This window comes from Echinops telfairi, unplaced genomic scaffold, assembly GCF_000313985.2.
Source record: "Echinops telfairi isolate 266 unplaced genomic scaffold, ASM31398v2 ScPeMD7_2565;HRSCAF=3150, whole genome shotgun sequence".
Classification (NCBI taxonomy): Eukaryota; Metazoa; Chordata; class Mammalia; order Afrosoricida; family Tenrecidae; genus Echinops; species Echinops telfairi.
In genome coordinates this window covers 6,504,906-6,506,900 of record NW_022106463.1, presented here as the reverse complement: position 1 = coordinate 6,506,900, position 1,995 = coordinate 6,504,906, and the positions used below count along the sequence as shown (strand labels likewise).

Below are 1,995 nucleotides of genomic sequence, written 5' to 3'. Positions count from 1 at the left end.
GACCTTGCAGATGGCGGCCCAATGCGTCACCACCAGGCCACCAGGGTTCCCTCTTGTTTTATGAGGGGCCCAATAACACACCTTAGAATCACCAGCCGCTGGGGAGCCAGAGGGCAGCCTGTGACCCCAGGACAGAGTTCAGAGGAGGAGGGTGGAAACAGGAACCACAGGGCAGGCGTGGGGTGCGTGATGGGGTGTTGTGGGTGCTAGTGGGGCACACCGTGTGTCTGAACTGGTAGCCGGTCTGCTCTGAAAGGCCCTGCTGAGCAGTTAGTGTGAGTAGCACAGACTCTGTGGGCGCCTCCTGGTGGGGTCCCCTTCTAAGGTTGGCCGCCCTCTCCCCACCAGCCTTCACCACGGCCAAATACGAGAAGGTGCAGCAGGAGCGGGAGGAGCTGGAGAAGCGCTTCGAGGCCGAGGTGCGGGGGCTGCGCTGGCAGCAGCAGGAGGTGCTCCGGGCGCTGGAGGAGCGGCTGCAGCTGCAGTTTGAGGCCGAGGTGCTGCGGATGCAGGAGGAGCACCAGGGCCAGCTGCTGAGGATCCGCTGTCAGCACGAGGAGCAGGTCAGTGGCCGCATCCCACATCCCTGTCCTCATGGTCGCTGTCACTGCCTGGGAAGACCCAAGGGGCGGGGGCCACTGCAGCCATCAGCCACAGCTGTAGCAAGAAGCCCTTGTGGTAGGTTGGCGTCCAGTCTCTGCCCACCTGCCTTCTCTCCCCCTCCCTTTCTCTCCCCTGGGGCTGGGAATGCTCTCCCTTCACATCCTCTATGGCTCCCATACTCCCTTCAAAAGTTTTCCCCATGACATGTTTCTCTCTCCCTTCCTCCCTCCCTCTCTCTTTCACCTTCCTGCCTCTCCATCTCTCTCTGCTTGTCTCCCTCTCTCCCCTCCTGTGTTAGACAGGATTCTCTAGAGAAACAAAACCAGGACACTTATGGTTTATAGATATGATGATAGATATATACAACACAAAGTTCTGTAACAGCCACTTAGTCCACACAGCAGTACAGAGGGCTCAGCTCAACTCATGTCTGTGGAACAGTTAGTATACTGGCTGTCCTTCAACTCATGAGGGCTGTTGGGTCCAAGGTCAAAGAAGTAGAAAACGGAGTCTTCTGTAGGGCAATGCAGGCAGTCCGGCCACAGGTGGCAAAGAGCAGGGCGGGTCATCAACAATCAGCGAGATGACAGGATCCAATAGTCCCCAGCTCAAGTGATGTGTACACCAGCAGCATGGTGAAGCAGGTCTCAAAGCAACCTCAAACTCTAGTGGCACGGTCCACAGGTTGGCAGTCCCACAGGTAGTGTAGCTCACAAGTTGAGGCAGAGAACCAGCTAAGGCAGCCGCACACTGGTCTGATCATCAGAGAGCAAGAGAGAGAGAGGTGAGACTCGCCGAGCCATTTATCTCTTTGCCCTCCAATTAAAATGTGACCTGATTAATCCCACATTTTCTTACTGGCCAGGTTGGCACAGTAAACTTACCTATCACACCTCCCCTTCTCTCTTTCTCTCCTCCCTCTGTCCCTCCTGCCCTCCCTCCCTTCACTATTTCTTCCTCCTCCTCCCCTTCCTTCTCCTCCTCCCCTTATTTTAAACGCCATGCGATCGCTGCTGTGGAGAAGGGCACAGCCAATCTGACCGTCCCTCCATACTCGCCCATCTGCAGCATGGAAGAGAGTCTTCGAGATGTGGGGCTGCCCTCACCCTATGGTGTGATTTCAGGTTTAAAGGTGACCACTCAGTTCAGGGGTTCATCCACTCTCCTTGACTCCAGAAAACCCGAAGCTTTCGAGATGTTCACGTTCTGTCCTGCATATTCCCCCTTTGATCAGGATGCTTCTATAACGATATACGTGGACTTTTTTTTAAAAGACAACCTGAGCAGGTTTTATTGTTGATGTTGTTGTTTCCCAAAGGGACAGTTACAAAGCAGGGGGTAAGGGGATCAGAGGGGGAGTGCAGGAAATTGAGGCTGGCAGCAGATTTTTCA

At 54.9% G+C, this 1,995-nt stretch overlaps 1 protein-coding gene across 1 annotated transcript in view; it reads left to right on the top strand.

Annotated features, from left to right (window-relative positions):
- The window catches only part of LOC123522133 (microtubule-associated tumor suppressor candidate 2-like), a 49,647-nt gene that overhangs the window by 24,293 nt on the left and 23,359 nt on the right, over positions 1-1,995 (top strand). The window contains exon 3 of the mRNA XM_045293989.1: positions 349-797. Coding sequence (XP_045149924.1) covers positions 349-797 — 449 coding nt within the window. The remainder of the gene's footprint in view (positions 1-348; positions 798-1,995) is intronic.